The sequence below is a fragment of the Oncorhynchus masou genome, chromosome 31 (assembly GCF_036934945.1).
Source record: "Oncorhynchus masou masou isolate Uvic2021 chromosome 31, UVic_Omas_1.1, whole genome shotgun sequence".
In the NCBI taxonomy this organism is placed as follows: Eukaryota; Metazoa; Chordata; class Actinopteri; order Salmoniformes; family Salmonidae; genus Oncorhynchus; species Oncorhynchus masou.
This window is the reverse complement of record NC_088242.1, coordinates 28,216,836-28,240,381: the sequence shown is the minus strand read 5'-3', so window position 1 is coordinate 28,240,381 and position 23,546 is coordinate 28,216,836. Positions and strand designations below refer to the sequence as shown.

General features: G+C 42.0%; 1 protein-coding gene across 1 annotated transcript; it reads left to right on the top strand.

Annotated features, from left to right (window-relative positions):
- Window positions 1-3,124: 3,124 nt before the first annotated feature.
- On the top strand, window positions 3,125-14,422 carry gsg1l2b (gsg1-like 2b). The gene is made up of 5 exons (XM_064952886.1): window positions 3,125-3,433; window positions 5,007-5,054; window positions 9,043-9,195; window positions 12,856-12,967; window positions 13,799-14,422. Exons 1-5 carry the CDS (start codon window positions 3,130-3,132, stop codon window positions 14,139-14,141), a joined length of 960 nt encoding a protein of 319 aa, XP_064808958.1. The 5' UTR covers window positions 3,125-3,129; the 3' UTR covers window positions 14,142-14,422.
- The last annotated feature ends 9,124 nt before the right edge of the window (window positions 14,423-23,546 follow it).

Sequence of the window (23,546 nt, the reverse complement as noted above, 5' to 3'; positions counted from 1 at the left end):
TTAGAGTGCCATGCTAATTGGCTGAAGTTAATAAGTGAATGACATTCCTCACACTTGCTAATAGTAAAGGAGGAGGAAAGACATGATGCTACGCTGATGAGGTAACATTATAGACACTACCATAGACACCTGCTACGCTGACGAGGTAACATTATAGACACTGCCATAGACACCTACTACGCTGACGAGGTAACATTGTAGACACTACCATTGATACCTGCTATGCTGACGAGGTAACATTGTAGACACTACCATTGATACCTGCTATGCTGACGAGGTAACATTATAATCATGACCAAATAAATGCCTGGTACACTAATGAGCTAACATTATAAATGCTACCCTATAAATACCGGCTATGCTGTTGCGGTAACGTTACTACTTTATACATACCTGCTATGCTGATGAGTGAGATAGGAAGCGATGTGAATTATGTAAGAGACATTACTGTGCAGCTGTATTCATCGACCTGGCCAAGGCTTCGACTCTGTCAATCACCACATTCTTATTGGCAGACTCAACAGCCTTGGTTTCTCAAATGATTGCCTCGACTGGTTCATCAACTACTTCTCTGATAGAGCTCAGTGTGTCAAATCGGATGGACTGTTGTCCGGACCTCTGGCAGTCTCTATGGGGGTGCCACAGGGTTCAATTCTCGGGCCGACTCTCTTCTCTGTATACATCAATGATGTCACTCTTGCTGCTGGTGATTCTCTAATCCACCTCTATGCAGACAAGGTGTTAACTTCAATGCCATACAACTCTCCTTCCGTGGCCTCCAACTGCTCTTAAAAGCAAATAAAACTAAATGCATGCTATTCAACCAATCATTGCCCGCCCCTGTCCGCCCATCCAGCATCACTACTCTGGACGGCTCTGACTTAGAATTTGTGGATAACTACAAATACCTAGATGTCTGGCTAGACTGTAAACTCTTCTTCCAGACTCACATTAAGTATCTCCAATCAAAAATGTAATTTAGAATTGGCTTCCTATTTCGCAACAAAGCTTCCTTCACTCATGCTGCCAAACATACCCTCGTAAAACTGACCATCCTACAGATCCTTGACTTCGGCGACGTCATCTATAAAATAGCCTCCAACACTCTACTCAGCAAACTGGATGTAGTCTATCACAGTGCCATCCGTTTTGTCACCAAAGCCCCATATACTACCCACCACTGCGACCTGTACGCTCTCGTTGGCTGACCCTCGCTTCATACTCGTAGTCAAACCCACTGGCTACAGGTTATCTACAAGTCTCTGATAGGTAAAGCCTCGCCCTATCTCAGCTCGCTGGTCACCATAGCAGCAAGCACTCGTAGCACGCGCTCCAGCAGGTATATCTCACTGGTCACCCCCAAAGCCAATTCCTCCTTTGGTCGCCTTTCCTTCCAGTTCTCTGCTGACACTGACTGGAACGAACTGCAAAAATCACTGAAGCTGGAGATTCCCATCTCCCTCACTAGCTTTAAGAACCAGCTGTCAGAGCAGCTCACAGATCACTGCACCTGTTCATAGCCCATCTGTATACAGCCCATCAATCTACCTCATTCCCATACTGTATTCATTTATTTTGCTCCTTTTGCACCACAGTATCTCTACTTGCACATCCATCTTTTGCACATGTACCATTCCAGGTTTATTGCCATATTGTAATTACTTCGCCACCATGGCCTATTTATTGCCTTAACTCCCTTATTTTACCTTATTTGCACTCACTGTATATAGACTTTGTTTTCTTTTTTCTACTGTATTATTGACTGTATGTTTTGTTCATTCCATGTGTAACTCTGTGTTGCTGTAACTGCTATGCTTTATCTTGGCCAGGTCACAGTTGCAAATGAGAACTTGTTCTCAACTAGCTTACCTGGTTAAATAAAGGTGAAATTAAAAATTAAAAAATTTAAAAGGTGTTCGTTCACTAGATGAATAAAAAGTGAAAAGCCAGTTATCGAACTTTGTAAACTACATTACACTACTCAACTACATTACACTACTCATTGAATGGCCTCTCGTGTGTGTGTGTGTGTGTGTGTGTGTGTGTGTGTGTGTGTGTGTGTGTGTGTGTGTGTGTGTGTGTGTGTGTGTGTGTGTGTGTGTGTGTGTGTGTGTGTGTGTGTGTGTGTGTGTGTGTGTGTGTGTGTGTGTGTGTGTGTGTGTGTGTGGTTGACTGCACAGACGACTCAACTGGGATACAGAAGGACAGGTAGGAGCTGGCAACCTTCACCCCTTCAACAGAGGAGGAGAGACAGGGAGAGATACACTAGAAAGGAGGGGGAGGATGGGTAGCTACAGGAGAGACAGGGAGAGATACACTAGAAAGGAGGGGGAGGATGGGTAGCTACAGGAGAGACAGGGAGAGATACACTAGAAAGGAGGGGGAGGATGGGTAGCTACAGGAGAGACAGGGAGAGATACACTAGAAAGGAGGGGGAGGATGGGTAGCTACAGGAGAGACAGGGAGAGATACACTAGAAAGGAGGGGAGGATGGGTAGCTACAGGAGAGACAGGGAGAGATACACTAGAAAGGAGGGGGAGGATGGGTAGCTACAGGAGAGACAGGGAGAGATACACTAGAAAGGAGGGGGAGGATGGGTAGCTACAGGAGAGAGACAGGGAGAGATGGGTACACTAGAAAGGAGGGGGAGGATGGGTAGCTACAGGAGAGACAGGGAGAGATACACTAGAAAGGAGGGGGGAGGAGGGAGTAGCTACAGGGAGAGACTAGGAGAGACAGGGAGAGATACACTAGAAAGGAGGGGGAGGATGGGTAGCTACAGGAGAGACAGGGAGAGATACACTAGAAAGGAGGGGGAGGATGGGTAGCTACAGGAGAGACAGGGAGAGATACACTAGAAAGGAGGGGGAGGATGGGTAGCTACAGGAGAGACAGGGAGAGATACACTAGAAAGGAGGGGGAGGATGGGTAGCTACAACGTGAGAGTATCAGACTCTCAAAAGAGCATATCTAAGGATTGGCTCCACATGCAGGAGTATCGCGCAGCTGTAATTGCCCTCTGATATATTATCGGAAAGCCGGATAACTGGAGGAGGATCTGAGGAGAAGTCGCCAAATATTGTGTTGAACGTTGGGGTTAAGTGCGTCTCCCATTCCCGTTTGCCATTATGGGAGGGATGGATCGGCAGCGGAGGGTATCCCTGGCTCTTACCTTGAACTTCCTTGCGCTGATTCTAGCCGTGTCTGCGTTGACAACCAGCTACTGGTGCGAGGGGACACGGAAAGTTGCAAAACCTTTCTGTACCGGACCGGTCACCACGAAACAGTCGTTCTGTATCAGGTTCAACAGCTCGAACATCAACGACAGCAGACTGGTCCAGTACATCTGGGAGTCCGGCGAGGACAAGTACATTATGAGGAAGTTCCACACCGGGATCTGGTTTTCGTGCGAGGAGAACGTCAATATGACAGGTAAGAAAGAGATGGTGCTTTCACTTCAACTGGAAACTCGGGGGAAAAAACAAGGTCAAATCATAACGTCAGTGATCTTCACTCCCGGACGGAGTTTCCAACTTGGAATTCCGAGTTGGATGACCGGTCAAAATGTTTGTTTTTTTCCAGTTGGATCTAGTTTTTTTTCCCCACGTTTCCAGTTGTCTTGAACCAGGTAAGAGAAGCTTAGAGAATATAACTTTTTCGCACGCCGCGATGTGACCAACCTGCGCGTATGTATAGACATGAAGGAAATAGCCTAGTTTTTCAATGGAAGGTTATGATTGGGTTCTCAGAATCATGGACTATGCAAATGTGTAGGCTGTGCCTATGTATTTGTTATTGTATTTTGAGATAAATTAAATGTCCATAGTTGTTATGTGAGCCATATTAGGTAATATGTTTTTCATTTGACTATTTATTTTAAAGTTGAAATCTGAAATTCAAAAAATAATGTTTTGTTAAATAGCAGAGGGATGGGGTTGGGGAAATTTAACCACTCTCAAATTCATAGACAGAGCTATGGAAGCAAGGGCTGACCATCCATGGTATCAACAACATGTTTCGAGGATGTGTGTTTACATTTAAATTACAAACGGAGTAAATAAAATCTGTTTATAATTTGGGTTCTGATGGGGTACGACAGTTGAGCTAAACTCATGAGGCATGTTTAAATTATATTATTTTCAAGAATCAATGGGTAGGCCTATATTTATAAAAAAATATAAAAAATGAAACAATCGCAGCTTGGTTAATTGATGTCCGACACTGACATAGCTGCGTGCATTGCATGTTAAGGGTTTTTGTAGCTATTGATAGAATTACAGTGTCCATCTCTGAAATTACCCGTTCCTTCAAAAGTATTGGATAGCCTAAGTGAAAGATTACCTTCAACGAGAGCAAGAATGTCAAGCGTGAGAAATCACATCGACAGTTGTAACATATACCTATTTTAGAACGCATAGCTGTTGCTGACCGGTCATCGGATTTTTTTTATTTCACTAGGCAAGTCAATTAAGAACAAAATCGTGTTTACAATGACGGCCTACACCGGCCTAACCCGGACGACGCTGGGCCGATTGTGCGCCGCCCTATGGGACTCCCAATCACGGCCAGTTGTGTTGCCTCGAATCGAACCAGGGTGTCTGTAGTGACGCCTCTTGCGCCACTTTGGATTTATGGCAGAAATACCCATTATGGCAGGAATACTGATAAATTCTGAACAGAATGGATAAAATAGCCTACTGATTTTTACCGTCTCGTAAATATGCCATAAAATAGTCTGCACGATAGCGTGAGAATAGGACGGAAATTCAATATGTTTGGTGTCAATCTTGTGTCACTGGGGTGGCCAACACTCATCTCGAAGAGCTGCTGGGTATGCTACGAATGCAGGCCTTTTCGCACCTGAAAAATGTCCTGCAGAGTAGTAGAATCAGGTGTGTTTCAACAGGGATGGTGCAAAAGACTGCACGGGGTTTGCCACCTTCGAAATATGATGACTGAGTGTTTGACTGTATTGTTTTTGATTGTGTGGGATATTCTATTTCAGGTGAAATCTGCAGAAGTTTCATTTATGTCACACCCTCACATGAAAGAGGTAGGTTTTGTGTAGTAACATGGTATTACATTGTAATTGATGTGTTATTAACACAATTTGTTATGCATCTGTGAATGGCTAAATTGGTGTTGTATTTTGATCGAGATTCAAGTCATCTCTTTTATAACAGGAATTGCAAGTGCAGCTCAAAAGGTGAAAATTGAACCCAGTCACTTAATAATCATGGAGTAGGTTCACATTGCAGGGCTCAACTGAGATGTAAGTTATCCTTAAGGCTTATTTGGATATGTCAATTGAAAAGTGCAAACCTAACAGCATTTAAAGAAGAGTAGAAACACTGCGTTGCCCTGGGGAGCTACTGGGATTGCAGGCTTTTGTTCCTGCCCAGTATTAACACACCTGAGAAGCAGTCGATCAGTATTATCTGGTGTGTTATCCATGCTGTAGTCACTCATTCAAATTCAGCAGAGTTTGGACTTCTATAGGTCTTCAAAGAGGATGAGAGGATGGATAGAAAGAGAGAGGATGAATAGATAGCACCTCACTCTGCCAATCAGACATCCATCCTTCATTCTTTTCACCTCCTCCATGTTGGCACACTAATTCACTACACACAAACACACACAAACATACAACCTGTCCCTGCCTAATTCACTACACACAAACACACACAAACATACAACCTGTCCCTGCCTAATTCACTACACACAAACACACACAAACATACAACCTGTCCCTGCCTAATTCACTACACACAAACACACACAAACATACAACCTGTCCCTGCCTAATTCAGTACACACAAACACACACAAACATACAACCTGTCCCTGCCTAATTCACTACACACAAACACACACAAACATACAACCTGTCCCTGCCTAATTCACTACACACAAACACACACAAACATACAACCTGTCCCTGCCTAATTCAGTACCACACGAAAGACTGTTGAATAGCTTCCTAACAGGACAAGACCAGACACACGCACTGTCTGGAATTAAATCCTCCTGTAACACTGACAGAATGAAAGAATGAGAATGACAGACACCCAAAACATATTGTGGTTTAGTTGTAACTTCACCTGTTCTATTTACCTGTTCAGTCTGAGAGATGTGATTAAACATGTCCAATTGTGAACTCAATTGAGTCAAATGTCACTGCCTCTGTGCCCAAAATGGGCATTATTATGACTTACTTCCATAAGGCCCTTGTTGGTTTCACGATTTGATTTCATCCAATAAGTTCATACCTTTCTGTGTGCTTTTGTGATGGAGGATATGTTGGTTAGGGAATTGCAGTTATTGAAATAGCTAAAGGGATACTCTCAGCTAGACAAACAAAAAAAACGAATTGTGAAAGAGACACATATGTGAGACTTATTTGCATAAATCACAGACTACCTTCAATCCTTTTAATATGCATCTTGATCCTGCGGTGAAATTGAAATGAACACCTTTGATTAATTATTGAAATCCCATGATGACCCCCCCAGGAAAAGTAGCTACTGCTTTTGCAGTGGCTGATGGGGATCCTAATAAATACCAATACCATTGAAGAATTTGGTCGGAACAAGTAAAAATGATTGCCCTTTCACTGAGAGAAGAATAGATTAAATTATTAACCGAGTTCTAGGCCTACTTTTAACTTAAAAATTGTAACTGTGGTTGGCAGCACTTATCATTCTACAGGTCTTATAGCAATGTAGCTAACAGTGTTATAATCTATGTAATTACACTGTAATTGGTTAGTAATAACATGGATTTATTTTTTATTATAAGTTGCCCTTTATTACTATATGACTACACAGTAATATAACTGTAGTAACAACGTAGTAACCGCATAGTAGTTACATAGGTATTGCTCAAATCAATCAAGTCTAATTGTATTTGTCACATGCAACAGGTGTAGACTAACCGTGAAATGCTAACTTACAGTACCTTTTCACTTACAGATCTTTTTCCAACAATGCAGAGATAAAGATAAAACATTTTGATGACCTATTTAGCAGTCTTGTATAGCAGTCTTGTATAGCAGTCTTGTATAGCAGTCTTGTATAGCAGGCTTGTATAGCAGTCTTGTATAGCAGTCTTGTATAGCAGGCTTGTATAGCAGGCTTGTATAGCAGTCTTGTATAGCAGTCTTGTATAGCAGGCTTGTATAGCAGGCTTGTATAGCAGGCGGCTTGTATAGCAGTCTTGTATAGCAGTCTTGTATAGCAGTCTTGTATAGCAGTCTCATGGCTTGGGGGAAGCTGTTCAGGGTCCTGTTTGTTCCATACTTGGTGCACTGTTACCGCTTGTCGTAAAGTAGCAGAGAGAACAGTCTATGGCTTGGGTGGCTGGAATCTTTGACATTTTTATGTGCCTTCCTCTGACACTGCCTGGTTAGAAGGTCTTGGCAGGTAGCTCTGCCCAAGTGATGTACTGGGCCGTACTCAACACCCTCTGTAGCGCTTTGCGGTCGGGTGCCTTGCAGTTGCCGTACCAAGTGGGCCCATTCCAAATATTTTCAGCCTTCTGGGGTGGAAGAGGCGCTGTCGTGCCCTCTTCACAACTGTGTGAGTGTGTGTGGACCATGTTAATTCCTTAGTGATGTGGACAACGAGTAACTTGAAGCTCTAGATCCGCTCCACTACAGCCCCACCGATGTGGATATGTCAATTGAAAAGTGCAAACCTAACAGCATTTAAGAAGAGTAGAAACACTGCGTTGTCCTGGTGATCCTACTGGGATTGTAGGCTTCTGTTCCTTTGTTTCCTGTAGACCACGATCAGCTCCTTTGCCTTGCTGACATTGAGGGAGTGGTTGTTGACCTGGCACCACACTGCCAGGGCTATGACTTCCTCCCCATATGTTGCCTCATTGTCGTCGTTGATCAGTCCTATCACTGTTGTGTCGGCAACTAAATAATGGTGGTGGAGTTATACATGGCCATGCAGTCATGGGTGAACAGGGAGTACAGGAGGGGACTAAACAAACACCCCTGAGCGGCACCCGTGTTGGTGGTCAGCGTGGCGTATGTGTTTTTGCCATACTACCACCTAGGCAGCCCGTCAGGAAGTCCAGGATCCAGTTGCAGAGGGAGGTGTTCAGTCCCAGGGTATTGAGCTTGGAGGGGACTATGGTGTTGAATGCTGAGCTGTAGTCAATGAACAGCATTCTTACATAGGTATTCCTTTAGTCCAGGTGGGTGATGGCAGTGTAGCGTGCAATAGAGATTGTGTCATCTATGCATTTGTTGGGGCAGTATGCAAATTGGAGTAAGTCCAGGGTGTCTGGGATGATGGTGTTGATTGGCGTTCTTGGGCAGGGTAGTCTGCTTGAAATAAGTTGGTATTACAGACCAGGCCAGGGATAGGTTGAAATTGTCAGTGAATGCTCTGGTCAGCGCATGCTCTGAGTATGCGTCCTGATATTCTGTCTGGCCCCGCGGCCTTACGAATGTTAACCTGTTTAAAGATCTTACTCACATTGGCTATGAAGAGCGAGATCACACAGTCGTCCGGAACAGCTGGTGCTCTCATGCATGGTTCAGTGTTGCGTGCCTCGAAGCAAGCATAGAAGGCATTTAGCTTGTCTGGTCGGCTTGCATCGCTGGGCATAGTAATACCTATGTAACTACCGTTTGTAACTATGTTGTTACTACTGTGTAGTTACATAGTAATATGGGCAACTTAATGTGAAGTTTTACCCTGGTCATATCAAGGACCATTCACCCACCATCCGTAGCCCATATCAAGGATCATTCACCCACCATCCATAGCCCAGGCAGTGTGTGTGTGTGTGTGTGTGTGTGTGTGTGTGTGTGTGTGTGTGTGTGTGTGTGTGAGCGAGCATGGTGTGTGGCATGTGTGTCTGTCTTAGAAGGATGCATCTTCTCTGTGACAGTGAAGGTTAAGGATATGAGTGAAGGGGTCACTTGTCCAACTCCCTCACCTAACCCCCCACCCTCTTGCAATCCCCCTCTCCCCCACTCCCAACCCCTCCCTTCTCTCCCCCCCCCCCCCCCCCCCTCCCCGTAGGAGTGCTGTGGCTGTGTATCGTGTCAGAATGTCTGTATATTCTCCTCCTGGCCACCGGAGGCATCCTCATGTCCATAGAGGCGTGTCACTTAGGAAACGTCATCGACGGCCTCAAACTCAACGCCTTCGCTGCCATATTCACTGTCCTGTCAGGTAACAACACACTTTACATGTTTTTTTTTTACGTGTGCATGTGCTTCTTCCTATTGAGTCAGTCCCTTTTCCCCTCTCCCCACTGTTTTCGGTTAGGATTAGAACAATGGTTTGTTTGTTAGTTTGCATCTCAACCTTTTGTTCCTGACTGGGACAATAGAAACCCTGCAGATCAACACGGTCTTCACACTGACAGCTTTCGGCAGCTAAAACAGCTCACTGCTATCTATGGGGCTGCAGACTGGGCTACTCTTCCTATGAGGCTGTTTCCACCCAAGGAGCATTTGTCTTTTTCAGACAGCTGGTCTAGTTTTGTCTGGATTAGTATTGATCTGGTCCTAGTGGATGGATTTTGGCTATTAGAGGAGCACTTGCCTTCTGCAGACACAAGACTTCAGTGTTCTGTTGGATAAGTGATGGTCTAGAGTAGACTCTGGAACTATGGCGCTGGTTTGCCTGCTCCTGGTCTATGCTCAAACACTTGTCAATCCAGGAGTAGGCTTAATCTGGATCCGGGACACCAGACGATAATGTCTGAGTCGATGTTAGCTATCCTATCTGTCATCCAAACCTCAGTCTTGCATCCAGGTCATTTGCGATCGTTTGGTTCGCAGAAAAGGACCAAGAGTGAATAATGAAATGGCAGGAAACTCTTTATTTTATGTCTCCCTTTAATGGCCACCTCAAATCAACCACTGATTTAACATACATTTCAAAACACAATTAAATTGTTCGCAAAAAAAAACAGTCTCGTCACAGGGGAGTTATCCTGTCCTGCTTACAAACAACAAATGTAATCAATAAAAGGGTTTACTGTTGTACCTGTTTTTAATGTGTTAATATAGTTTATAGAGGGGCTTACACAGTTTACCTAGCTCAGCATCTTGTTGTAAAGATTTCCAGAAGAATGCTAGAGGCCAGACAAACCATTATTAAACTTTTTTATAACGGGGGTGTATGGAGAAGGAAAGGGGGGCTGCCTTAATCTACATTATTGGCGCCCGAGAAACAGTGGGTTAACTGCCTTGCTCAACAGATTCTTACCTTATCAGCTCAGGGATTCGATCCAGCAACCTTTCGGGTATTGACCAAATGTTCCTTCCGGCTAGTCTGGGAGAGAGGGAGTATGGAGGAAGAGAGAGGGGGGGTGAAAGGAGATAGAGAGAGTGGAGTATGGAGGGGGAGGGAGAGTGTGGAGAGAGAGAGAGAGAGAGAGGTCTTTGTCTTAGCACAAACAGCCCATATGGGTGATTAACTTTATACTTTACCATTACCAAGAAGAGAACAATTACTCCAAATTTTCAGCTTGGTTCACCCACCACTCTGGGAAATAAGCCTAGCTTAGTTTTAGGGAGGAAATATAAAGTTGTGTACAAGTAGAGGTGCTGCCTGAAGGAAGTTCTGATTGTGATTGACGGAAGACACATTGAGTACGTTTACATCCACACTAATAATCAGATATTAAACGGATTTCTGCCAGTAGACCTAGTATGCAATAGTCATGTAAACACTTCCCAGCTAGCACATTTGGTTCCTTGAAAGTTGTGAGAACATATGTTTTTGATTTCACATGGGTTGTGCGAACAAAAGCACAAGTTTCCTGACCGGTAAAATTGAACGTTTTTTTAAACGTTCTGAGGACAAAAGCGAACATTTCAATATGACCTTTAAAAACAATGCTAGCTTATTTTGGGTAAACTTTTTTTAATCATGCTAACACGTTTATTTTTTACGGTGACACAGCGTCAGTGAGATTCAAACCTATGATCTTCTGTTCTCTAACCATGGATTAATACACCAGACACAGAGACAGTGACCGAGAAAGAGAGAGACCTCAGGACGCACATTCCCTGGAAACCCATGGAGGGACAGTGGGTAATCCCAGGGAGAAGGATCACTCCAGCCCTGTGCCGCGGATAGTAAAAGCTTTAGGCTATATTCTCCATGCCATTGGGGTTGACTGAGTGGGTGGATATGTGGAAAGAATCTTGATCTCTTGATTGGGTGACTGAGCTGTGCTTGGGAGAAAGAGATAAAGATTGGCAGAGAGGTGGTTGCCAGCTCATTTCCCACCAGATTTTTCCCATCGGACCCAGGATTCAAACTGCCAACCCTTTGGTTGCTGGCTCGCCTCTCTAACCGTTAGGCTACATGCTACCGTTTATTAAAAATGATTGGCAGAGCGACTGGAGGTTTTGGCAGAGAGAGGGAAAGAGAGCAGAATTACAATTGCATGACTCCAAATTAGCCAACAGGCCAGTTAAGTGGTCATTCTGCCAATCCCATACACTGGCACAACTCTTCTCTGTTTAACCAAGTGCTCTAATCCAGTGGTTTCTAACTCTCATCTAGGAGAGCTGCTACAGAGGCAGTAAGGTTTTGTTCCAGCCCAGCACTAACACACATGTTTCAACTATCAACTCATCATCAAGGACATTAGGATGAGGATTAGTGTAGCTGAATCTGGTGTGTTTGTGTTTGTGTGTTTTTATAGCTCAACATTGTCTCCCTGTGGTGAAAACTGGAACTTCACACACTTCTTTATAATGCTCTATTCTACAGCGCTGGACTAGTTTACAGTTTTCCTAATCGTGTTCAAGATATTTTGGGATCTGTGCTCAAACGTATCTATAGCAAAACAGCAATGATCAAATGCTTAAATACATTTACATAACTTCTGATAATATTCTTGCCTTTTTACCTTGCTTGCAGGTCTTAGACCATCTTCTGCTAAACGTTAAATGCAAATGTCATCAGTGAATACGGTTTTCACTGAATATATACACATTGTTTTCATCAGAAGAGAAATGTGTGCCGCTGTCTTCACAATTTCTGGCAAATCAGTAAATACTACTACACACAATTCTAAACCACCCCATCATGTTCATACCATGTACAATATAGAGAAATATCTAGGCAATGGGGACTGTCAAAATGTGTTTTTTTTAATACTGCAGATATTCAGAGAGTAGGAGTCACTTTGGGTTACTCCTAAGTCATCATCTCCAATGTTGTGAGCTTTGCTTTGGTGTGGATTGAGGCCTATACTGTACATTCATGTCAGATATGTTCCTCCATTTGTATTATTTCTATTGTGGATTGTGTTTCTGTGTGCCAATGAAAAGTCTACAAAACTGTGAGGAAACCAGCCTATGTATTGAATACATGAATTTGGATTGTGGTGATACAGATGAACGAATCCTGCACACAGCTTTTTATTTATTTTTATCAGGAATAACATTTGATTTGATCTGTATTAAATTGTTTGGTGAAATATGCATGACAGGAGAGTAATTGCCCATAATTCTGCACCATTGGATAGATGTACTCCCAATTTTGATCATCATGATTTAGTGACTGCAAAGAATATGTATTGATCTACTGGAACTTTATGTTTTGTCTGCTTGGACTCAAGAGACAAGTATGGTTGCATTTATCTTTTTGCAGACAGTCGTGTTCTGTTTATGAATATATTAGCAATTTTTACATTATAATATAGTTTAGATGAATGTATTTATGTTTTGAGAAGGCAACTCCATTTCGAAAACACATTTACAGAGTTCTGTGTCTTGTGGAATCTGTTTTGAAAATCGACAACATTGCTCCAAGAAATGCATGTACGCGATTGAGATGTTGTTGTTTTTTTACTTGACTTTCCAGGTCTACTCGGCATGGTGGCCCACATGATGTTCACTACAGCCTTCCAGCTGACAGTCAGTGTGGGGCCAGAGGACTGGAAGCCTCAGACATGGGACTACAGCTGGTCATACATGTAAGCACGCACGCACACACACGCACACACACACACACACACACACACACACACACACACAAACACACACACACACACACACACACACACACACACACACACACACACACACACACACACACACACACACACACACACACACACACACACACACAGAGAAAGGTCTTTAAGTCACTTGAAAAAATTGTCATTTGGAGTTTTGGATTTTTATTTAATCTCCCTCTCTACCAGTCCACTTCTACACACCTGCCAATAAAGATGTGGCTTTGACGTGTAAATGTTTATCTGTTCATCTCCTTATTATTATTCTCTCTCTCTCTCTCTCTCTCTCTCTCTCTCTCTCTCTCTCTCTCTCTCTCTCTCTCTCTCTCTCTCTCTCTCTCTCTCTCTCTCTCTCTCTCTCTCTCTCTCTCTCTCTCTCTCTCTCTCTCTCTCTCTCTCTCTCTCTCTCTCTCTCTCTCTCTCTCTCTCTCTCTCTCTTCTCTCTCTCTCTCTCTCTCTCTCTCTCTCTCTCTCTCTCTCTCTCTCTCTCTCTCTCTCTCTCTCTCTCTCTCTCTCTCTCTCTCTCTCTCTCTCTCTCTCTCTCTCTCTCTCTCTCTCTCTCTCTCTCTCTCTCTCTCTCTCTCTCTCTCTCTCTCTCTCTCTCTCTCTCTCTCTCTCTCTCTCTCTCTCTCTCTCTCTCTCTCTCTCTCTCTCTCTCTCTCTCTCTCTCTCTCTCTCTCTCTCTCTCTCTCTCTCTCTCTCTCTCTCTCTCTCTCTCTCTCTCTCTCTCTCTCTCTCTCTCTCTCTCTCTCTCTCTCTCTCTCTCTCTCTCTCTCTCTCTCTCTCTAGCCTGGCATGGAGCTCGTTCACAGCTTGCATGGCCTCCTCAGTAACCATCATCAACCGCTACACCAAGACCATCCTGGAATTCAAACACAAGCGCAGAAACATCGAGAAGAACCTGAAGATCAAGCAGAAGCTTCTGGAGCTGGACTCTGGACCAGGGGTTGGGGTGGGACACGTTGGACATGTGGAACAGGTGTGGGACATGTACATCAGCTCAGTACCCAGCTCAGGCTGCACAGCAGAGGAATTGCTGGACTTGTCCAGTAATGGAAGGAAGCTGTCCAATGCTTCAGTGTTTCTGGACCTGAATGACCTGCCGGATCCACAAAGAGAGGAGTACTGCTGAGGAGGGAACTATAGGAGACTGATCAAGGCACGCACAAGTACGCATAGACACACAAACAAAAACACATACACACAAATGACTGCCACCCAATTTACAAACCAAATAGCAACTGTGACTTCGTGTTAGAGGAAATCCAACTCCAAGTTTCCCTGATGTTCCAAGCTGAGGTAGAGATGGGTTGAGGATGAGAGAAATGGATAGCAGAGGATGCAGTAATAAATGGTAGAAATGGAAAGGCAGAGAGGAGAAATGGATAGAGGAGAGATGGATAAAGGATGATTTCAGGAAAATATATATATATGTGTGTGTGTGTGTGTGTGTGTGTGTGTGTGTGTGTGTGTGTGTGTGTGTGTGTGTGTGTGTGTGTGTGTGTGTGTGTGTGTGTGTGTGTGTGTGTGTGTGTGTGTATATATATATATGTATATATGTAGTGCCTGCAGAAACTATTCATACCCCGGAAAATAATTTTTTCAACCATCTACACACAATACACCATAATGACGAAGTGAAAACATGCATTAAGAAATGTTTGCAAATTAATTGAAAATGAAATACATAAGTATTTATAGCCCTGAGTCAATATTTTGTAGGATCACCTTTGGCAGCGATTACAGCTGTGATTCTTTCTGGGTAGGTCTCTAAGCGCTTTCAATACCTGGATTGGGATAAATGTGCCAATTTATTATTGTTAAAATTCTTCAAGCTCTGTCAAATTGGTTGTTGATCATTGCTATACAACCATTTTTATGTATTGCATTCGAGTTTCAAGTAGATTTAAGTCAAAACTGTAACTCGGCCACTCAGGAACATTCACTGTACTCTTGGTAAGCAACTCCAGTGTAGATTTGGCCTTGTGTTTAGGTTATTGTCTTGCTGAAAGGTGAATTAATCTCCCAGTATCTGAAGGAAAGCAGACTGAACCAGCTTTTCCTCTAGGATTTTGCCTGTGCTTAGCTCCAGTCAGTTTATTTTTTATACAGAAAAACTCCCCAGTTCTTAACAATTACAAGCATGCCCATAACATGAAGCAGCCACCACTATGCTTGAAAATATGGAGAGTGGTACTCAGTAATGGATTGGATTGGATTTGCCACAGACATAACACTTTTGTATTTAGGATAAAAAGTGAATTGCTTTAGTGCCTTGTTGCAAACAGGATGCATGTTTTGGAATGTTTGTATTCTGTACAGACTTCCTTCTTTTCATTCTGTCAATTAGGTTAGTATTGTGGAGTAACTACAATGTTGTTGATCCATGCTAAGTTTTCTCCTATCACAGCCATTAAACTCTGTAACTGTTTTAAAGTCACCATTGGCCTCATGGTGAAATCCCTGAGTGGTTTCCTTCCTCACCGGATACTGAGATAGGAAGGATGCCTGTATCTTTGTAGTGACTGGTTGTATTGATGCCCATCAAAAGTGTAATTAATAACTTCACCATGCTCAAAGGGATATTCAATTTTACCCATCTACCAATAGGTTACCTTCTTTGCCAGGCATTGGAAAACCTCCCTGGTCTTTGTGGTTGAATCTGTGTTTGAAATTCCCTGCTTGACTCAGGGACCTAAAATATAGTTCATTGTATGTGTGGGGTACAGAGATGTGGTAGTCATTAAAAAATGATGATAAACACTATTATTGAACGCGGTGAGTCCGTACAACTTATTATGTGATTTATTAAGCAAATGTTTACTTATTTAGGTTTTCCATAACAAAAGGGTTGAATGCTTATTGACTCAAGACATTTCAGCTTTTCATTTTTTATTAATTGGTAAAAATGTTGAAATACATAGTTCCACTTTGACATTATGGGGTATTGTGTGTAGACCAGTGACAAACATCCAAATGTAATCCTTCTAAATTCAGCTCAAAGTCAATGTGTGTGAATACTTTCTGAAGGCACTGTATATATACAGTATGTATATATGTGGATAGAGACATAGGGGATGATAAAGAGTAGAAATAGATAAAGGATGAGGTAGAGAGAATTCCCAGGCCATGCTGAGTGCCTTTGATTCCAGCTCCTGTCTTGTGATCCACTTCAAACAGCATGCAGAGCACTGAGTGGGAGACTGTTACAAAGTTACAAAGGCCAACTTCTATTCCTATTGTTCTCGCTCTAATGAGACACGGGAGATTCCATTATGTAGATGTGCAAACAGCCAAAACTCAGCCATTATTATTTCCTGCTCTTTCTTTCCATGTGCAGATAGATGTATTGCTTTTTTTGCTGATTCCTAGGAAATGAAAAGATGTACTTGAAATAGAAAAGATGTAGTGAAATACCGAAGGCAACAGATAGAGATTCCCCATCAATGTACACATTATAGACTTGGAAGTTGAATAAACCAGCATCAAATAATTGTATTTCAAAACGGTATTGAAGATAATTATGATTTATACTTTAATAGTCAGTATGACTTACCTACAGTGACTTAATGTTCATTTGATAATTTATTTCTGTATATAATGTGTATTACATTTTCTTATTTATTTATTAACATTCAAATACATTTGTTTAATTTAACTGTTGAATTAAGCTACTCTATTAAAGATATTTTACATGCTCCTGCTTGTTAAATTTGTTCTTCCTTGTTCTCAAGGCAGAGATGGTTATGCTCCTTTAGTGTGTGTTGGTGTCATATTTGTAACATATTTGTGTAAAGTGCTATTTTGGTAACTTCATGTGTGTGATTAACTGCAATGATTCATTTAAATTACAGGAATTCTATGTTAAGATGTACAGAATATTATACATTTATATCAAAGATATAAGGGCAAATTATGAAGCATTAAATAAAGTACCTTGTTTATTGCCAAATGTAATTGTTTATATTGTTATGTACTAATAAGGTTCAGCGTTGATAATAGAAATAAAATAATACATTTTTATACTAACTCTGTAAGCCTCCCTTGTTTAATTGACTGATAACTTTAGCATAGAAGTCAGACCAAAAATATTCATTTTTATTTGTTTCTTTTAGAGTGTATTTTTCTGAACTCAGAACTGTGTACAGTTAAATTGACAAAGGAAAGGTCCGATACATTATGTGAGAAGGACCGTACGGTGTTGGGGATTCGATGATTGGCGAAAGATTGCCAAATGGATTTTGCCAAGATATTCATTGCAGGCCAGTAGTTACTCATTTCTGTCACTATGGCGGTCTGCCTTATTGCTGACTGAGCTCAATGGGTCCCACCAGCTTGTAGTCCTCAAAACCAGAAATGAGTTACCACAGGTCAGTTTGAACATTCCTATGGGGGAAATGAATGGTAAAAGAAAGGGATTTGAATCATGTCTGAGGCTTAGAAGATCTTCTACGTTTTGTTCTATGAGATATCAGTCAATGAACATGACCTTTATGAATTATGAAACCTTTATATGCTTTATGTTTTGCTTTATGTTTTGATTACATAAATGCTTCCAAATTCACACAAGTGACATTCGCTGATGAAGATTATCTCATAGAACGAAACATATAAGATCTGCTAAGCCTGTGTTTACCACAGACCGGCTTTATATTCCCCCCCCCCCCCCCCAAAAAAAAAACAGTTTATTTCCCCAAATGAGCCATGGCGGGGTTAGTGCCTACAAAAAGACGCAATTACTATTGCTCTCTATTCAGCTCAATTTATGAAGCTTTGTTCCACTCTCACTCTCTCTCACCCTCTCCCTCTCTCACTCTTCATTTTATACACACAACCACCGCATCTATTGCAGTATAATAGTGTTGACAAAAATACAAAGATACAATGTGACATTTGCTTCAAAATAAGTTTTATTGTCATTTAATGTTTTCAAACTAGTGCAAATACATGCAAATAGGAGACGGATCCTACAGCAGCCCAAAAAGCTTCTGTTGAAGAAAACACCAAATGATACCAAAATATTGGTTTAAAGGTAGACTCAGCGATATGACGTAGATGCAGAAAGTAAACAGCATAGTGGGTCGATTTCCGCAACAACTAAGAGCGTTGAAGCCAAGCCTCAGGGTCAGTAGCTTCAGCCCAACATCACACACACACACACACACACACACACACACACGTATTTATTTTGTCTCCATATTATGTCCAATGAGCTACCAGGGAAAGGGCTAAGAATAGCTATATTAATATGCAATGCATTCAGAACGCAATCAGACCCCTTGACCTCGACATTGTGTTACGTTACATCGTTACATCGTTTTCCCCCCTCGTCTACACACAATAACCCATAATGACGAAGCAAAAACAAGGTTTAAGAAAGAAAAAAACTGAAATGTCACATTTACATAAGTATTCAGACCCTTTACTCAGTACTTTGTTGAAGCGCCTTTGGCGTGATTACAGCCTCGAGTCTTCTTGAGTATGATGCTACAAGCTTGGCACACCTGTATTTGGAGAGTTTCTCCCATTCTTTTCTGCAGATCCTCTCAAGCTGTGTCAGGTTGGATGGGGAGCGTCGCTGCACAGCTATTTTCAGGTCTCTCCAGAGATGTTTGATCGGGTTCAAGTCCACTCAAGGACATTCAAAGACTTGTCCTAAAGCTACTCCTATACTGTCTTGGCTGTGTGCTTAAGGTCGTTGTCCTGTTGTAAGGTGAATCTTTGCCCCAGTCAGAGGTCCTGAGCGCTCTGGAGCAGGTTTCATCAAGTATCTCTCTGTACTTTGCTCCGTCCATCTTTCCCTCGATCCTGAATTGTCTCCCAGTCCCTGCCGCTGAAAAACATTCCCACAGCTTGGTGCTGCCACCACCATGCTTCACCGTAGGAATGGTGGCAGGTTTCCTCCAGACGTGACACTTGGCATTCAGGCCAAAGAGTTCAATCTTAGATTCATCAGACCAGAGAATCTTGTTTCTCATTGTCCGAGAGACCTTTATGTGCTTTTTGGCAAACACCAAGCGGGCTGTTATGTGCCTTTTACCGAGGAGTGGCTTCCGTCTGCCAACTCTACCATAAAGGCCTGATTGGTGGAGTGCTGCAGAGATGGTTGTCCTTCTGGAAGGTTCTCCCACCTCCACAGAGGAACTCTGGAGCTATGTCAGAGTGACCATCGGGTTCTTGGTCACCTCCCTGACCAACGCACTTCTCCCCTGATTGCTCAGTTTGGCCGGCCGGCCAACTCTCGGAAGAGTCTTGGTTGTTCAAAACTTCTTCCATTTAAGGATGATGGAGGCCACTGTGTTCTTGGGGACCTTCAATGCTGCAGACATTTTTTAGTACCCTTTGCTCTGACATGCACTGTCAACTGTTGGATCTTATATACTAGATCGGTGTGTGCCTTTCCATATCATGTCCAATCAATTGAATATACCACAGGTGGTCTCTAATCAAGTTGTAAAAACATCTCAAGGATGATTAATGGAAACAGGATGCACCTGAGATCAATATAAAGTCTCATAGCAAAGCGTCTGAATACTTATGTAAATAAGGTCATTCTGTTTTTTTATTTGAATACATTTGCAAAAGTGTCAACCTGTTTTAGCTTTGTCATTATGAGTTATTGTGTGTAGATTGATGAAGAAAAACAAATATTAAATCAATTTTAAAATAAGGCTGTAAGTCAAGGGTCTGAATAATTTCTGAATGCACTGTATGTCGTTTTAGAAATTTTTGAAATAAGGCTAATGAAATCAATAAATAATAACATTCATATTCTGGCCATCTCTGAAACTCACTTCGCTAATTCCTTTGATGGTACAGCAGTAGCAATACAGGGATATAACATCTACAGAAAAGACACGAATGGCAATGGGAGAGGTGTTGCTGTATATGTTCAGAGCCATATTCCTGTAAAGCTTAGAGAGGATCTCATGACAAATGTGGTTGAAGTGTTATGATTGCAAGTTCACCTACCTCATCTAAAGTCTCTTCTTTCAGGGAGCTACTATTGGCCACCAAGTGCTAACAGTCAGTATTTTGATAATGTGTCCAATGCTTGATAGTGTGTGTAATGTTAACAGAGGTCTATTTTCTGGGTGACCTGAACATTGACTGGTTAGCAACTAGCTGTCCTCTCAAGAGGAAGCCTCTAACTGTGACTGATGCCTGTAATATGACCCAGGTTATCACTCAACCAACTAGAGTGTAAACCAATAGTGTTGGATCTGTGACATCCGCTTGTATTGATCATATCTTCACTAATGCTGCAGAGCTTTGCTCCAAAGCAAAGTTCCCATTGGCTGTAGTGACCATACTATTGTGTCAATAACAAGGAAAACCAAAGTGCCAAAGGTTGGGCCTAAAGTCATTTATAAGAGACCACACAAAATGTTTTCCCAGGACTCTTTTGTGGAAGTTGTAAAAAATGTATGTTGCCTTATGTGTACGAGGAAGTGAATCAAAATGCAGCACTGGACGTATTTGTACAATTATTTAGGCCAATTGTTGACAAGCATGCACCTGTTATTAAGACTCCCCATGGATTGATGATGAATTGAACAAATGTATGGTTCAAAGAAATTATGCAAAAGAGGTGACAAACAAAGTCAGGCTGATTGGTTGACATATTGGTCATTGAGAAATGTGAATAAACTTAACCAAAAGATGAATAAAAAATATTACCAAACAAAGATAATTGACATAAAATGCAATGGAAAAATATTTTGGAGTACCTTCAATGATATCATGGGCAGAAAACTCAATTCATCTCCATTGTTCATTGAAGTTGATGGGTCAAATTTTCGATATTGCCAATCATTTCAATTACTATTTCACTAGTAAAGTGGAAAAACTCAGAAGTGAAATAACAACATTGAACATTGAACCATCATATTTTTGAATAAAATATCTAATAATTAAAGAGAAGGTTTGATGTTTGGAATTTGGTCAAGTTAGTGTGGGAGAGATGGAGAAACTGTTGTTATCCATCAATAATGATAAGCCACCAGGTATAGACAAACTTGATGGGAAACTATTGAGAATAGTAGCAAACTATATTGCTATCCCTATTTTCTATACATTTAACCAAAGCCTAAAGGAGTGTGTCCACAGGTATGGAAGGAAGATGAAGTAATTCCACTACCTAAAAATAGTAAAGCACCCTTCGCTGGCTCCAACAGCCATCCAATCAGTTTGCTGCCAGTTCTTAGTAAACTGATGGAGAGGATTGTGTTTGACCAAAAACAATGCTATTTTTCAGGGAGCAAGTTAACTACAGACTTTCAGCATACATATAGAGAAGGTCACTCAACTTGTCCTGCACTGACTCAGATGACTGATGATTGGTTCAAATGGATAATAAGATGATAGTTGTATTGGTAGATTTCAGTGCAGCCTTTGATGTTATTGATCATGAATTGTAGTCACCTGCCATCACATGGTTGGAGAGTTATTTCTCCAATAGAACCCAGAGAGTGTTGTTTAACATCCAAAGCTTCTTTAACATCCGATATGCACTGTGCGGTGTACCTTAGGGTAGTTGCCGTTACATTTCTCTACTTTTACAAATGATTTGCCACTGGTCTTACACAAAATTAGAGCGACTACGTATGCAGATAATTCCACACTACATGTCACCACCCAAAGTCAGTGAGCTCAATGAAATTCTAAATGGGGAGTTACAGTTCAATCAGAATGGGTGATTAATAATAAACTGTTCTTAAACACATCTACTAATAGCATTGTATTTGGTTCAAACTTTCTCTAAAGACCTAAACGTCAACTGGATTTGTACATAAAGGGTGTGAACATTGAGCAAGTTGAGGAAGCTGAACTCCTAGGTATAACAGTGGACGGTCAATTATCACGGGCAAAGTCATATTGACAAAGCTGTTGTGGTGATGGTGAGTATGTCTGTTATAAAATGATGTGGACCAGTTGTCCAGGCTCTGGTCTTGTTCCATCTTGTTTACTGTCCGGTAATATGGTTAAGTGCAGCAGTGAAAGACCGAGCAAAGCTGCAGCTGGCTCAAAACAGATCAGCACACCTTGCCTTTAACTGCACATGCAGAACTAACATCAGCAACATGCATGCCAGTGTTTCCTGGTTGAGGGTTAATGAGAGATGAACTGCTTCTCTTTTAGTTTTTATGATGAATATTGCTGTGATGAAAATTCCAGACTGTCTGCATATCAAATAACATTCAACTCATACAGTACGTACCCCACAAAACAAACCACCAGGGGTTTCCCTGGCTACCACTGTGAACAGTGTAAAGCAAACCCATGCACATGCATGGGCTCCCGAGTGACGCAGCGGTCTAAGGCACTGCATCTCAGTGCTAGTGGCGTCACTACAGACCCTGGTTCGATTCCAGGCTGTATCACAACCGGCCGTGACTGGGAGTCCCATAGGGTGGCGCACAATTGGCTTAGCATGGTCTGGGTTCGGGTTTGGGTTTGGCCTGGGTAGGTCATCATTGTAAATAAGAATTTATTCTTAACTGACTTGCCTAGTAAAATAAAGGTTAAATAAAAAATGTAATAAATAAATAAACATGTGCAGATACTGTGTGCAACTGTGTGAGAGCGAAGTCTTGCATGTTGCTCATCTCATAATCTGCCGTTCTGCTTGTGACAACGTCATTTCACTGAGGGTACCTTTAAAATGTCATATTCATCCATGGTTATATTTTGGTTGTTCGGTTAGGACGAAGATGCCCATAGATGCTGATCTAAGGTCAGCTCAGTGTTTCCTCCTCTTACGGTTAAGGTTAGGATTTGGGGAGCGTAAACTGATCCTAGATCTGTGCCTGTGGGTAACCTCTACTTGGAAAGGGCAGATACATTTGAGTTCCTCCTGATCCACTTATGCACATTCATTATTCAACAATACAAAACCACTCAGTCAAGTCTGAGCACTTAGAAAGACGCTACTCATACTTCCCCTCAATGCTTTCTAAATAAGAGGCTCATCCTCCTGCTCCCGTGTCCGTAATACTTGGGGATGATATTCGATATGTACTGATTGCCTACAACTCTTTTAATTCGTGACCTAAGTACAGAGTAGCTAAGGTGTGTTTAAAAAAAAAGTAAGAGGAGGGTCATACTCCATGAGGCATGGTAAGACATCCGTTTTGTTTTGTTTAGTGTTTCACTACTTTGCAGAAGCATCCAAAGGACGTTGTTACTACTTACTCTACAGCACACATCTGGCCTACACTGCAGACTACACAGCCCATCGCCATGTCCTTCACTCCTGGTGGGACACAGTGGGGTCGGGAGTTAAGCAGGAGCACTATCTAAGACGGGAACGCCAGGTGTTTTCAAACACAGCTTAAACTTAGAATCCTTAATTGAAACGATAACAAGGTGGTCGCCCAGCCTGTGTTTAGGTAAAAAAGCCGAGGGATGGGTCTGGAGAAATGTAACCACTCTCAAATTCATTAGACAGAGCTACAGTAGGCTGCCCTACAAAGTCAAAACACAGTAACTGCGCCAACAATGAAGAGGAGAAAAATGGCTTTAAAGTTTTCTGTTA

Coding starts and splice junctions, on each gene's coding strand:
- gsg1l2b (XM_064952886.1), top strand. CDS start 3,130: ATGGGAGGGATGGATCGGCAGCGGAGGGTATCCCTGGCTCTTACCTTG. Junction 3,434..5,006: donor GGAGAACGTCAATATGACAG/GTAAGAAAGAGA, acceptor ATTCTATTTCAG/GTGAAATCTGCAGAAGTTTC. Junction 12,968..13,798: donor GACTACAGCTGGTCATACAT/GTAAGCACGCAC, acceptor CTCTCTCTCTAG/CCTGGCATGGAGCTCGTTCA.